Source organism: Chelmon rostratus, chromosome 2 (genome assembly GCF_017976325.1).
Source record: "Chelmon rostratus isolate fCheRos1 chromosome 2, fCheRos1.pri, whole genome shotgun sequence".
NCBI lineage: Eukaryota > Metazoa > Chordata > Actinopteri > Chaetodontiformes > Chaetodontidae > Chelmon > Chelmon rostratus.
Window position 1 is genome coordinate 16,351,625 of NC_055659.1, and position 13,909 is coordinate 16,365,533.

At 43.1% G+C, this 13,909-nt stretch overlaps 1 protein-coding gene across 1 annotated transcript in view; it reads left to right on the top strand.

The window, feature by feature from the left end:
- Positions 1–13,909, top strand: part of celsr2 (cadherin, EGF LAG seven-pass G-type receptor 2) — a 65,707-nt gene that overhangs the window by 38,533 nt on the left and 13,265 nt on the right. The window contains exons 4-17 of the mRNA XM_041949281.1: positions 241–356; positions 469–557; positions 5,639–5,796; positions 6,211–6,374; positions 6,664–6,789; positions 8,943–9,106; positions 9,864–10,043; positions 10,139–10,252; positions 10,906–11,062; positions 11,329–11,470; positions 11,586–11,706; positions 12,372–12,555; positions 12,710–12,811; positions 12,944–13,038. Of these exons, the coding sequence (XP_041805215.1) occupies positions 241–356; positions 469–557; positions 5,639–5,796; positions 6,211–6,374; positions 6,664–6,789; positions 8,943–9,106; positions 9,864–10,043; positions 10,139–10,252; positions 10,906–11,062; positions 11,329–11,470; positions 11,586–11,706; positions 12,372–12,555; positions 12,710–12,811; positions 12,944–13,038 (1,912 nt within the window). The remainder of the gene's footprint in view (positions 1–240; positions 357–468; positions 558–5,638; positions 5,797–6,210; positions 6,375–6,663; positions 6,790–8,942; positions 9,107–9,863; positions 10,044–10,138; positions 10,253–10,905; positions 11,063–11,328; positions 11,471–11,585; positions 11,707–12,371; positions 12,556–12,709; positions 12,812–12,943; positions 13,039–13,909) is intronic.

Genomic DNA, 13,909 nt, shown 5'->3' on the forward strand with positions numbered 1-13,909 from the left:
TAATATATAAAGAATTGAGTTAAAATGAATATATAATAATGCCCTGGTTCGCCATTATTAATGAATATGTCACCCAGTGCTTCACTAATGTGTTAGTCATAGTTTCTGGACAACAAATGAGGTGAATACCAGGCTTTAACGACACAGACAATACTTCCTTAAATTCAGAATACCCCCTGCCACAACCTAAATTAAATTAAAAATTAAAATGTCTGTGTTTCTGTTTGTTCTTTTTTTCAGGTTTGCTACCAAAGAGTCCAACGGTTTGCTACTCTACAACGGCCGCTTCAATGAGAAACACGACTTCATCGCCATGGAAATCATCAACGAGCAGATACAGCTCACCTTCTCTGCAGGTGGAACAGTTGTCGCTTCTCTCATTCTGAATCATGATCAGTTTTACAGTTGATCTTTATTGGTTTGGTGCCATTTTTGTTGCAGTCATTCACCCCTCTGACTGTTTTGCAGGTGAGACCAAAACTACAGTTTCACCATACATCCTCGGAGGTGTCAGTGACGGCCAGTGGCACATGGTGGAGGTGCACTACTACAACAAGGTATGATCCACAATTGATGAACAGAAACACCTCAAACAGCTTGTATTCACAGAGTCTGGTTTATGATTAGGTATAAAAATCTTTTTCTTTACAAGGGAAAAGAAGTATAGTGTATTTCAGCTAATGTCTCAGACAAGGGCATCATCTTATCAAGTATTTGCTTGCTTGTTATACTGACTTACTTAATAAATATCTTACAAGTGAGAACTCTCAATTTTGCGTGTGTGTTTTGCAAGTGTATGTGTGCATATTGTTACCTTTGGCCAAAGTCAGGCAGCTCTTTCCGCCTGTCTGTACAGACATGAGAGTGGTATCAATCTTCTCATCTAAGACTCTGCAAGAAAGCAAATAAGTGAATTTCCCAGATTATCAAACTATTCCTTTAAATGAGGGTGAGCATGGTGAACCATCACTATGTTCGGTTAGGTTTTCCGTTGTTTAGTTACCATAGAGTACCTGACAAACCTTTGGTCACATTTGTCTGTTGCTGCTGCTCCCCTCATCAGGTGTAGCAGCACTGCACCAGGCGCCGTTACAGAAGACATTCACAGTGAAATCAGGTCACAGGTTTGATCCGCTGCAGACAACAGACAGTGTAGTTTTATTGCACTATAGGTGGCAACAATGGCTGGCAGCTCACGTGCTTTCTCAATAGAAACCTCATCTTTAGGACATCCACATAGGGCTAACTGTAGTGGGTGTACGCCAGAGTGCAGACAAGAAACTGGGAGCTGTGTACGTTTGTTGTACTGCCTCTTCAGTGCTGCTGCTCTGTCAGACTAAAGAATCGGCACTGACAGGCTGATGATCTGGAAAAGAGCCAACGTGCCAACTAGACACTGATGAAGGGAGCAACTCAGACAAGAGAAGTGGGGGGTGAATGAAAGCTAGAGAGTGGGAATGTTTTTCCAGACGTGCCTCAGACTGGACTAAATGTATGTTTTGATTAATACATTTCTCTATCTGAGCATCACAACAACTCAATCAGTGGAGAAATGTATGGGGCTGTTGTCTCTGCTCTCTCAGTACTTTCCCAGCCAGGACCAACACACAGGATGTCACATTTTAGTCTATTGAGGAAGTCACTTTGCATCATAAAGATGTTGCCAGGCAACACCCCCGCTGCTCGCATTTTCTATTCAGCGTCTATGATAACATGGCTGTGTCAGATTTTAGCCAGAAGAAGTGATGGGGGGCGGGGTCTTGTCGACTTTTGGATGAAAACTAGTTGCTTCTTTGCCAAGAAGACATTATAGTCTCATTAATCACTTCGGTGCAAAACCCTAAAATCAAACGACTCCCTGATTCTTTTGTTGTTTTCCTGACGTGGTGGTTTTACATCTGTGCAAGTGTGCTGCATGTTTGAAGATGACATGATTCTGTTAAGGTGAGGTTGGCATTTACAGTAAGAGCTCTAGAGCAGATTTCTGACAAAACGGCTTCATATTTCTATGAGAACAGGTTCTGTTCAGCTTTGATGCATGAGGCTGAGCTTCTGTGGAGCTGGATTCAAGACGATTTTTATGGAACATAAGTTAATGTAATTGTGAATTAACTTTCACTAATTGATGACCCATTAACCATGAACTAATCACATATATTCATTGTAACTTGATCATTTCTTAATGGTGGGCAGCAGGAATTTATGATCTATCCTGTGTTATTTATGTCATAGAGTGGACTTTGATTGAATATGTGACATCCTTTTACCACTAAATATCACAAAAGTGTCCACGGTTCAACCCCCAGCTCTAGCTGAACTAATCCTCCTCTCATGTTCCACATCCTGTGAGTCGCTGAGGTAGAAACATGGCTCCTCCCACTGGAGGTATCCCATGGTGGCCCACTCTGACCCGTCCCTGTCCGCAGGGGGTGGGGCAGGGTGAGGCGGGGAGGGGGCATTTTAGATTGAAATGTGGCTTTCACGATGGTGGGGGACTGTGGAGAATGGCAATGACCGCTGCCTTTGTGTTTGGCTCTGCTTCCTTTGGGACCATAGGCAGTGAATGATGCGGCCCCGGGGAAGGTGCCCCTCACTTTCTGTTCTCCAGCGAGGACAGAAAAGCGAAGCAGGAGAGGAGCGAAAGGAGGGTAAAGAAAAGCCGAGAGAAGTATTGACTCGGCTTTGAACGGGGACGCTGCGCTTCAGGGCCGACCCCTCTTGTTGCTATGGTTTTTCCAGTCAATCTTAGATCCCATATTTGTGTTGCTTGCTGCCATGCTCCTCTTGTGCAACCCCTGTCACCCTATGTGACAGGGAACTCATATTCCCATAATCCCCTGTAGCGGCGAGCGAGGGCAGTGTTTAATGTGGTCTTGAGCAAATATGTGCGTTCCAATCAGCGCTGACAGGACAGGGTTTTGTGCAGCGGAGAGACGTCCTGACAGACAGTCATTATTGGAGAGTCAACAGCCGTGACTGATGACAGCAGAGGTCAGTGAAAGGAGCGTCCAATCTGGAGCGCTGCCTGTTTCAGAGCTTTCACAGCGAAAGGAAAACCGTGGAAAAAAGCATGTCGGATGAGTTCACCTTTGGCAGTTCATACCGCATGTTTGCTTGGTTCATCATCAACAAATTTGTTACAAATTGAAGCGTCAACTGAAAAGCAAAAGCCACCTTCAGTGTCTGTTTCCATCTACTTAACATTTCAATGTTGAACAGCAAGTGTCCGGACTTCCTGTGGGAACAGAGCATGATAACAGGGCCTGTTGTCAGGGAAGAAAACTTAGTTCAATCACCTGAACTGCAGCCTGAGGAGTAAGCTGGCTGGCATAATAATGATGCTAATGAAACCATGAGCATGTTAACAGTTCTCATCCTGTATGTTCTCAGTATGAACTATAGGAGGCATTGTAAGACGCCTGTGGCCACATATCACTATCCGTTGTCTTTAATGTTCTGCTTTAATAGTATTTTATTTGTATTTCACACCAAATATTAGATGGATTGCCATTAAATTTGCACAGACATTCATGGATCCTAGTGACTTCAGTGATCTCTGACTTCTCATCTCTCAAAGTTTTCACTTATCTAAGATCTATGTCATGGATTGGCACAAAATTTAGCATGCTAACTGTAGCATTTAGCTCTAAGCACCAATGTGCCTACAATCATCCTCACTCTCTAAACAAGACTCTCTGTCATGTTCACCAACGTGCTTTTTTTTACACCGATGTTCTCTAGATTACATGTTCTTGTGCTGCTTTTATGTTTGGGGAGTTTAAGACGAAGAAAAAGTTGTATTCTGTCCTTCTATGAGCAATGGCACCATGAACTGACATTTCTGCTTCTCCAAGAATGATCAAGTGAGGTGCTGTGATAACATACAGCCAGATAGTTATTATTGGTCTCATCTCATTCACATCACTAACACTCAGCACACTGTGATCACAAGACAAAATGAGCGCAGGAATTTAACTAACTGCAGCCTCTCACTCACAGAGTCATATTATTAGAGGCTCACAGAGATTTAATCTAATCTACTCTATGAGAAAATCATGTGAGAGAATTTCAATTGTGGTAGTGCTTTGGGCTAGAATTACATTTGTCATTACTGTTTTGCTTGATGAAGAGTGTTTTGTCTTCATAGATTTCCTATGATAGAGCTGCTAAAGACATTGCACCAGCCAATGAAATCTGCACTGTAAGTCTAGCTGGGTGTTGTTTTTCCAAGCTTTTAAATGGAGGGATCAGACAGCAAAGACGAGGCTTCGTAACAGCAGAGCAGTCATAGGATTATCATTCCTGAGGCTCATGCAGTCAGTGGTGGGGATCTATTTTAGTTTACCCTCACAGAGAACTACATAGCCAGACGCTACACGCTTAATGTCTGTTTTTCGAGCCATCAGCAATAAGGCAATCTTTTGTATAATTTCTGGACATGTAGACGAGCTAATTCCTGCCTAAATCCTGTCCGACCAGCTGACAGCTCCGCGGGCAGCCATGAGTGAGGGCGGTGCTCTGCTATCAGCTCGCGACACCAGCTTGAACCTACACTTAGGTTTCATATGAGCTCTACGTGACCTCAGAGAAACCGCCTGGTTTGAAAAGAGGTCGCGACCTTTTATTGACAGGATCATCATTCTCTCCCCCGCAGACCCCTCCTCCTTTTGTTGCTCCCCCCATTGATTTCTCAGACAATGAAGAAGATCCTTTGTCGACAGGGACGATGTCCTGCAGAGAGCAAGCTCTTCTCCTGTGTGTGTGTGTGTGTGTGTGTGTGTGTGTGTGTGTGTGTGTGTGTGTGTGCGCACTTGCCAGCCGCTGCCTCTAGCTCCAGTTGTTTTGATATGAATTATTAAAACACTCAACAACAGCGAGCTAAAGATGAACAAGGATTGAGCCAATTGCGAAGTGATCATTTATGTGACTGCTGTTTCCCAGTTTCAGAGCTCCAGTTTTTAATCTGGCTCATAAAGTTCTGCTACAGCTTCACAGTGGCTGAGATCCCCTCAAGTTTCCCTCATTTATGGATTAATGCAGCAGAGTAATAGATATATTTTTGTAACAGTCTATTTCTAAAATCTATTTATAAACACTAGGTGACCAAAATAATTCAGCACCTTAAAAATAGAAGCCCGACACGACTGTTTCCTTTCACTGTTTTATGATCTTTATGCTGAGAAACCTTTTGGGAATTCTCAAATGAATATGATACTATAGCATGATGATAGCTTTTCTCTTATCTGTTCATCTAAATCAAGCTGTTTTAATGCTTCTGCTGCACTGAACTGCAGTAATTCATATCCTTGTGCATCCAGAAAACTTCCTAAAATACAACTTTTTTTCTTTTTCTGAATTCTGAATTCTCTCAATGCAAAAGCACAAAAACATAGATTGCCTTGTTAAATCCTCAGTTGGATGGGAAGAAAAGATTCACTAGAAAAAACATTATCAAGGAGCCCAAACATTTTCTCAGATTCTCAAGTGTATAAGACTTCAGTGTGTGTAATACAGTCGAGGCATCGAGGCAGTATGCATTCCCAATCCTCGATGTTTTGACCAAAGTCTCTGCAGAAACATAAGGAAGGCACTCCGTAATTTATCTTCATATTCATGAGTTTGTCTCTTGACTCCACAGCCGATCTTCAACCAGGCCGGCCTGCCCCAGGGCCCCTCTGACCAGAAGGTCGTCGTAGTGACGGTGGACAACTGTGACACCTCTGTTGCCCTCAGGTTTGGTCAGATGATCGGAAACTACACCTGCTCTGCTCAGGGCAGCCAATCAGGATCCAAAAAGTAAGTCCACCAGAGATACAGCAGCACGGTTATGAGTTCTTTCATGAAGATGCGGAAGATAAATCTTATTTTTGCAGCAGGAGTTTTATAAATAACCTTTGCTCTTTGCTTTCCATACCCCCTCATTACTCCTGTGTTGACTTCAGTAATTTACTTGATTACTTTCTTCGCAGTTGGCTCATTAAGGGAGAGAGTAAACTTGTTTTGAAATGAAGTTCCACATCTCCGGGGTGTTAGCTAAGCTTTGCTTATGTTTATTTCTTTTTTCCTGTGTTCATCTCCTTGGGTAGAAATAACACAGTGAAACCATCTCTGTGATGAATTTTTCATGCTCCCCCCTCCCCCTCCATTAGTGTTGATGATGTAAAGGCAGAGCAAAACTCTGGGTGCATGAATGTCCTGTGGGGTTTTCAGATCACTGGACCTGACAGGCCCCCTGCTCCTCGGAGGGGTCCCCAAACTCCCAGAGGACTTTCCCATTCGAAACCGGCAGTTCGTGGGCTGTATGAAGAACCTGCGCATCGACAACCAGCACATCGACATGGCCAGCTTCATCGCTAACAACGGCACTCTGCCAGGTACATTTTGACCTGCTGTTTGGCATCTAAAGCTTATCCTTTACTTAATCTCTTAGACCTGTCAGTGTTTTGCAGACAAACAATGTTTTATTGTTAGACCAGCCAAGTGAGAGAGACTGGCAGAGGAAAGAAAATGAGAATAATGAGCACAGCGGGGAAGTGGAGTCAGTGGGAAATGATCATTGTACCTGCTATGAATACTTTATTACCCTCTTTGCCACTTTGATGAAATAATGAGGTAGAGCAGATCAAACGGATATATCAACCTCTTATTCTCTCACCGTCCTAGGATGCTCAGCCAAAAGGCATTTCTGCAACAACAGTCCGTGTCTGAACGGAGGAACCTGCGTGAACCTGTGGGGCTCCTTCAGCTGTGATTGCCCCCTTGGATTTGGAGGGCAAAACTGCCAAAGAGGTGAGTGAGTAAAGTGGAAAACGCTTGGGCCATCGGGGTGGAAACGTGCAGACATGAGACAAGACACAGATGTGCAGTTTCACTTCCTCTGTCTTTAAGACCTGAGACTGAACTTGTCAATGAGTATGAAACCGTCGTCCACCAGGTCAAAATAAGCAGCATGGATACAGTAACAGGAACTCGCTGCTGCAGAATCTGCTGCATTGGCTTTTGAAAATAGCGAGTGGAAGATCAGCTGTGTGCAGTGCAATTAGTGTTGCAGCAGCTTTTTAGGAACTGCTGACTTGATTTCAGACATTCATACTCGCAGAAAGCTTGTTGATTAGTAGATTTAATTCCTAGTTTATAACAGACTCAGTATCAGTTGTGATTACTGAGCTGCTCCAGGTTGAATCTTCTCTCGTTCAACCATTTAAGACTGTTTTAGCTTTTGAAGACATACAGTAGGTTGCCTATGTTTTTGTCTTTAAGTTCTCCGGTGTCTGGTTTTGTTCCACCTGTTCCGCTGCAGCTGCTATCTGTGCTGATTTATGGTTGACAGCAATTTGAGAGGAGAGAGAGGAATGATGACTGTAGCACAACAACACACCTTTTGCTTTAAGCTTGAAGCAGAATGAGTAAAAAAAGATTTATTTAAGAGAGTAATTTTCCTGCAGATCAGATATTAAAGGGAGGATCAGACATTGCTTTGCAGGGAAGTAGAGATGGAAGTGTAGCACCAGTGTGATCACATGTTACTGATCTCTGAAGGGGATTTAATGAGCTTTGATAACTTGTATAAATTATAATCAGTAGTTTTAAACAATCATCAACACCATTAGAGGTGCCTCTTAAAATGCAGTTGTTTATGTATGTATTTGGGATGTTGTAAAGTTGATTAGTGAATCACCGATTGGCAAAATTGTTGCCTGCTCATTTTTTGTTGATCAGCTAATAGTTTTCAAGAAAAACTGCCTTTCAGTCATTCCAGCTCCTCAAAGATGAAGATTTCCTGCTTTTTTTTTTTCTTATGTCATCGTAAACTCAATATTTTGGGGGTTTTGCACTTGAAGTCTGACACAACAGGCAACCTGAATCTGTCGCTTTCATCTTTGGGAAATTGTGATGGACATTTTACATTATTTTCTATCATTTAGTAGACGAAATCAATGATGGAAATAATTAATAGTGGCAGCATTAAATCGTGTGTGTATGCAAGATGTAGCTCCATACATATTGATCTGTATGTGTCATCTGGCCACACACATACAGGAGGTGTATGAAACATTATGCCTGAAGCTGTACTGCAGTCTATGTCTTTGCATCTCACTCCTCTCACCACCCAACAGCGACGGCCACAGTACATTGGGTTTATTTGCCATCTCTAATCAATCATTTCGATCGGGTACTTTTCTTCACTTTGTACAGAGACAACATAATGAGAGGGAAACTGTTTCACATCAGGCAGAGTGTCCTTTCGTGTCACTTTGTTGACGTGTGAAAGAGCCAGAAAGCTTCTCTCAGACCTCTTAAAGAGTCAGTGCATGAGTGCACAAACACAAAGACTTCCCTCTGATTCATGAACTGCACAAGTAAAACTACATTTGAAAGATTTTAAGTTAAAATTTCCCTTCCAGACATGTTTTAAGTCCTATAAAACATCTTTGCTTTGAATAATAATTAATGTCTGGCGTGTTTTTTCCACAAAAAGCTTTCCCTCCTCTGCAGATGAATGTGAAAACAGCTTTCTAGCATCAAACATGTACATCATTCTGCACAGTGAAGCTCAAACATCGCCGCCAACGAACAAGAAAAACACATTTTTGACTGGCTTCAATCTCGTGCTGTTTTTAAAATTTTGCCTCAGTGTCCTTGTATCTTATTCCCTTGAATTACCAGTGCAGGTGTGCTTCGTAAAACCAGTGATATGAGCTTTCTGGGAACACTTGATCTGATTTCAGACGTCCACTAAAAGCTTGCAGATTACTAAAGTGTCTTTATGCCTGATGAACTGAGTTTTTTTGTAGCCGTGATAACTTGGATGTGATCAGAGAACATACTACTGGTTTTGATAGTAATGACTCCCTGTGAAACTCTCTCTCCTTGCATCACTCCTTCCTACCTCCTACTCTCTCCTTATATTTTATGTGCTTTTTAACCTCTTTTTGCTGTAGTTATGGCCAGCCCGCAGCGTTTCCTGGGTAACAGTCTGTTGCAGTGGAACAACATGGCGGCGGCCTCCGTCCCCTGGCATGTAGAGCTGATGTTTCGCACACGTCAGGCCAGCGCTACACTGCTGCACATCTCCTCTGGCCTGCAGCACAACCTCACACTGCAGGTGAGAGCAACACATGCTTACACTTCCTCTCACTGCACATGGATACACACAAACTCACTTTCTCCTGCCTTCATTCAAGTCCCCTTCTGCTTGAGGCCAAGTTGTGTCATACATTTTTTTCTCTCCACAGTTTTTACAGTCACTGAAATGTTGCAATGCACAGCAATGCCAGTTTATTCTCCAGGGGAAACTTTAATTAGAAACAGAAAGGCTATTTGTCACTTAATCTGAGCAAAGAGGAAAATTGTGTATGTCAATTGTGTCAGTTCTGTAACAGAGTGTGAACATTAATTTCTTAATGGGTGTGAGGTCCAGCGGTCCACACCTGAAGTTTCAAAAAGATAAGACACCGCAGGATTGAGGCTCCACCTGTTGGCCATCTGCGTCGCAGCAACATCACTGAATACCAGAGGATGTTGAGACAAAACTGATCAGACACTCATTGTAACCTCTGAGGCAGTTTCAGCCCTGTCTTCAGCTACTTTCTGAACTTGTGTAGACTGGCGCCTCTTTGATGTTGCATAACTATCCGATAATCTATTTCCAGCCCTGCATGCCTGTGATGTGCAGCAATTCAAGGTTTGAACTTTGGCAGCAGAGTGTACAAAAAGTGACTGTCAGTGCCGGATCTTTCTGTTCATCATGTGATTCAGTGCTGATTCTTGGTGGTCTTTTATCTCCTCTGTTATTGAACATCTATTTAATCTCCCCCCTGCTGTTTCCTCTCCTTTTCTTGGCTCTCTGTCTGCCTTTGTAGCTGCGTGGGGGGAGTGTGTTGATGGGGCTGCACAGAGGGGAAGACTCGACTCTCTCCCGCGTGGAGGAGGTGCTGGTGAACGATGGAGACTGGCATCATTTGCAGCTGGATATTAGCAGTTTGGGGGGAGCAGCGAGCCACCATAAAGCAGTGTTGTCTTTAGACCAGGGACTCTACCTGGTGAGTTTTTTTGTGTCCTAGTTGCTGTCAATCACCATGAATTAAATTCTTGTAGTTTTTGCAGTCATAAAGTCTGTGTTGTGCACCTTTTTCAGGCCAGTATGGAGGTGGACGGGAAGCTGCGAGACTCCAAGCTGAAGACTGTGAGTGTTGGTGGTTTGGCAAGGCCTGATGGGAAAATTCAGCATGGCTTCCGTGGCTGTATACAGGTCTGTGGTTTCTACATTCATGTGAACATTTGTTATCATGTCTAAAAGCAGATTTAAGCTATTACTAAACTATTTCTGTGAGCATCTACAAAACATTGGTGTTTTGCAGATCAAAAAATCTAGATTTGTCCAAATTTAATTGAATAAATAATTCAATTATTTAGTTTTTTAGATTGCATAAATGTTGTTTTCTCAAGGTGAAGCAAAATACATTTTGATATACAGTCATTGTAAATGTGTTGAAACAATGGTTATGTGTATCCTGTAAAAAAAAACCCTCCTCAACCAGATTTGACCGGCTTTTAACCCAAATACTTTTGACTCGAAAATCACGTTCACTCAGCGTGTTTGACTAAAGTTTAACTTCTGGAGCCTATGATGGAGTGCAGGTAGACATCTGCTGCATAACATTTACACAGACTTGTACCTCAAAGTCTTTTTTAGACACATCCAAAAAAAAGCAGCTCCTGTGTTTGCAGCATATTCTCAGGTCCTTTGCAAGTTGAAATCTGAAACACGAGGTTATTTTCTCTTTCAAATATTTCACTAATCAAAACAAACACAGCACTGTAGAAATTGCAAATGTATCTGCAATAACTGCACACTGTGTTCCGTGAATTCATGCTTATGTTTGTTTGTTTGCTTACCTGTAGGGTCTGCGTGTGGGCGGGGCTCTGAGTCTGTCTCAGGCGAGGAAGGTGAACGTGGAGCCGGGCTGCAGCGTGCCCGACCCCTGCAGCTCCAGCCCCTGTCCTGTCAACAGCTACTGCAGCGACGACTGGGACAGCCACTCCTGCACCTGCCTCCCTGGTCAGTCTGCTTGCATGATCGGGTCATTTTGCACGAGGTGGAAGGTCACATGATATTTCAAATCACCATCCTATAAATATCAATTCAACCTATTTTAATTACATTATGTTTTTGTCTCCACAATTGAAAAGCTGTTGTTGTTGCTGTGTCACAGTCACACTTTTATACATAATCCTGTCTTCTTGTCCCTGCTTACTACAGTTTACTGGTACTACTCATATTATGAGAGCACAGCTACTTATTTACCTTTGTTACCTTTTTCACAGGTTACTATGGCACCAACTGCACTGATGTATGCTCATTAAACCCCTGTGAGCACGAGTCAGCCTGCACCAGGAAGCTGAGCTCCTCTCGTGGTTACACCTGTGACTGTCCCAGCAACTATTTTGGCCATTACTGCGAGAAAAAGTACAGTTTTACGTCAAGCTGTGTGTGTGTGTGTGTGTGTGTTGATCATGGTTCTCCTTGTCTTGTGTGCTTTATTACTCTGCAGTGTAATGTAATCTGATGTGTGTGTCCACAGGACTGACCTGCCGTGTCCCAGAGGCTGGTGGGGTCACAAGACCTGCGGCCCCTGTAACTGCCAGACAGACAAGGGCTTCGACTCTGACTGCAACAAGACGAGTGGAGAGTGTCGGTGCAAGGTGAGAGTGCCGACCTGCAGCTTTGTTTCTGGGGCTTATTAAGGGTTAAGTTATTGAGATCAGAAATCGTGTACAACAATTTCCTTACTTACTATTAATTAGTAGTAATCCGGAGGTTATTGGAAAAATTCTTAGTGGCCTAGTAGTTGTAGACTATGGTCATGCCGAATTAGACATTAGTAAGTGCTTTAAAATGACTGCTGATGATTACGTCTCTAGCGTCTCTTTTAATCTTGGCTTTGTAAAATTTGGTAAATTCTATTCTTAGTTTGGGATTTCTCACAAGCCACCAGTTGCAGCAATGACTTATTTATCCCTCTTCCTGTACTGCCACCGTTAATTTATTTTCATTGTTATCAGCCGCTGCATCAAATCAAGCTTTTTAGAGTAAACTTAATGGTGTCACATTCCCAGTGTGAACATACTCAAAGTACTGTTGTATGTAGTATGACATTGGGTCACAGCTGAAGTCTCATTAGGAAAACGTTGGAGGGACATAATTGAGAAACTCGTCCTTCAGCAGCCAGATGTTCTTGAACAAGCAGCTGCATCTTGTCAAAGCCTTCAGGCGGGAATGTGTGTGGATACGTGAAAATGAGGGGAGGCTGGAGAATTAATTTAGAAAATTGTTAATCAGCACTTCTTCTCTGCTATCCCGTTTCCAGGACAACCACTACCGTCCTGAAGGCAGCGACACCTGCCTGCTGTGCGACTGCTACCCGGTTGGCTCTTTCTCCAGAGCATGTGACCGAGAGAGCGGCCAGTGTCAGTGTAAACCCGGGGTGATCGGACGCCAGTGTGACCACTGTGACAACCCCTTCGCTGAAGTGTCTCCTAACGGCTGTGAAGGTCAGAACACATCACATTGTCAAGTCAATGCAATGCTTGAATTATAATCCCTGTTTCATTATAGCTGCAGATATATGAAATAATTTTCCATTTTTATCCTCCTCATCTCCCTCCGTCTCTCTCTCTCCTCTCCTTCCTGCTCCATCTCTCTCAGTAATCTATGACAGCTGCCCTCAGGCCATCGAGGCTGGGATCTGGTGGCCCAGGACTAAGTTTGGTCTCCCTGCAGCAGTTCCCTGTCCCAAGGGAACTCTCGGTATGATGGTTTTTCAGGCAGCTCATCAAATTACCATAAAATCATGGCAATATACGAAGCTTCCCTCAAGCCGTCTCTCAGCTGCAGTCTGTTCCTCACCTCTCATACTATCTCTCTCTCTCTCTGTCTCAGGCACAGCGATCCGCCACTGTGATGAGCACAAGGGCTGGCTGCCTCCCAATCTCTTCAACTGTACCTCCGTTACCTTCAGCAAGCTGAAAGCCCTGGTGTGTAGCTTCTGTCTCAGCTTTCCCACAATAACAAACTCATTCAGAAGGATGTGGAGGTAGAAAATGATTTAAACAAACTATGAGTCTGTAATGCACTTAGGCACAGTGGTGCCTGGAGCTAAATGCTAACCTCAGCATGAAAACATGCTTACAGTGACAATGTTAACATGCTGATTTTTAGAGGTATAATGTTTACCAATGGTACCATCTTAGTTTACAATGTTAGCATGCTAATTTTGTTAATTAGCATGAAGTACAGCTGAGGCTGGTGGGAATGTCATTAGTTTTGTAGGTATTAGGTCATAAACTGAAGTATTGGACCAACTCAAAACTTGACCCAAAGTTATTACAATTCATCCTGACAAGACTGAAACAAATTTCATGGCAATCCATCCAATTCTTTTTGAGACAGCTGACAGAAAATCTCATGTTGACACCAGAGGAAAAGTCAGAGGGTCACCAACTGATTGGGATTCATCCTCTTGGGATAATGAAGATCTCTACAGAATTTCATAGCAAGCATCCAATACTTGTTGAGATCTGTCAGTCTGGACATGTGAAAAGTTTTACCTGCTGGGTGCACTACATGTAAGGCCAGGTATCACCAAATTTTTCAGTATTTGTCCTCTTTGCACCATGTATATCTGCACCAAATTTCATGCCAATCCATCCAAAAGTTGTCAAGACATTTTACTAAAACCCAAAAATGTCAGCCTCCTGGTGGAGCACAGGAAATGTCAGGAGGTCACCAAAATCATGAGGATTCAGCCTCTGAGGAATATGGATGCCTCTACAGAGTTTCACAGCAGTTAATCTAAATCTTGTAGAGTTGTGTCAGTCTGGACCAAAAGACCCTGCCATCCCTTCA